The 1099-nt window shown below is 64.1% G+C and overlaps 1 protein-coding gene across 1 annotated transcript in view; it reads right to left on the reverse strand.

Annotated features, from left to right (window-relative positions):
* Positions 1-464: 464 nt before the first annotated feature.
* The window catches only part of Grin2d (glutamate ionotropic receptor NMDA type subunit 2D), a gene marked incomplete at its 5' end in the record, with an annotated part of 36125 nt that continues 35490 nt past the window's right edge, over positions 465-1099 (reverse strand). The window contains 2 exons of the mRNA XM_004646531.1: positions 465-474; positions 802-967. Of these exons, the coding sequence (XP_004646588.1) occupies positions 465-474; positions 802-967 (176 nt within the window). The remainder of the gene's footprint in view (positions 475-801; positions 968-1099) is intronic.

Below are 1099 nucleotides of genomic sequence, written 5' to 3' on the forward strand. Positions count from 1 at the left end.
AAAACATGGTTTATTCCAAACACTGCAATGTGGAGGGGAAGAGGAGGGGTGAGGAAGGTCAGTGGTGAAGTGTGGGCTCCCAGACCCTCCTCCCTGCAACCCAACCCCAGGCCCGGCTGGAGGTCTGGGAAGAGGAAGCTTTGGGGGATCTGCTGGGTCATCAGTGAAGGGTGACAAATTAGGGCTGGATCGGGAGAGGATGTGACTGGTAGCATCTGGGCTGGTAAGGGAAGGTGAGAAGTTTAGGTTGAAGGAGGTTGGGATCAACTTGGGAGAGGGGAAGGTGGGGCTTCAGTTGGGGACAGGTCCTAGGTCAGAGTAGGGAAAAGCCAACGAGGGTGGAAAAGGAGGGGGCTGTCACGGTTTGATATCAAGGATAACGGTCTGGACGGGCACAGTCTGGGATTCGGGTCACAGTCAGGGGTCGGATGTTCATTTCAGGTGTTGGAAGTCACAGTCTGGGGTCAGGGGTTTCTGTGTGGCGGGGCAGAGGTCTGGGGTCACAGTTTGGCGAACGTGTCTCACAGTTTTGAGTCCGATGGATGGAAGGTTAAAAACGGGCTTCCCCGGAGGCGTGGCTAGGGCCGGGGAGCTGCACAGTGATGTGGGGGCCACGGCCCCGAGCGTGGGGGCGGGGCGGGGCGCGACCCTCCACCTGCCGCCCCCTCTGGTGACGTTAAAAAGCCCTTGTCGGGTTTTAAAAAAAGTCGGGTGGGCTCCAAGACCCCCACCCGCCCTCTCGCTCTGTGGCTGGGTGAGATCTGGGCGACTAGATCCCCTCTGGCTCGTGATCCCCCCAACGCGAGGGGGCGCAGGACGCTGCTCCAGGCGGGGTCCGACCAGTTGCACGTGGTTCCTCCCCAGCCCACGCGGGTCCTGTCCACTGCGTGCACCTCCTCGGGCCGTGGCCTGCGCTGACCGAGGGGGCGGCGGACCCCCCGGGCCGCGTCATACCTCCGACTCGAGGCTGGAGAAGTGCGCAGAGCCCCTGCGCGTGCCGAGCTCCCCGCCCCGGTGTCTCCGGTGGGGCGCGGCGGGCAGTGGCGGCCCCCAGTGCGCGGCGTGCGGACACCGACGCGCGTGGCGCGAGGGCCCGGTA

This window comes from Octodon degus, unplaced genomic scaffold (genome assembly GCF_000260255.1).
Source record: "Octodon degus isolate 3935 unplaced genomic scaffold, OctDeg1.0 scaffold00268, whole genome shotgun sequence".
NCBI lineage: Eukaryota > Metazoa > Chordata > Mammalia > Rodentia > Octodontidae > Octodon > Octodon degus.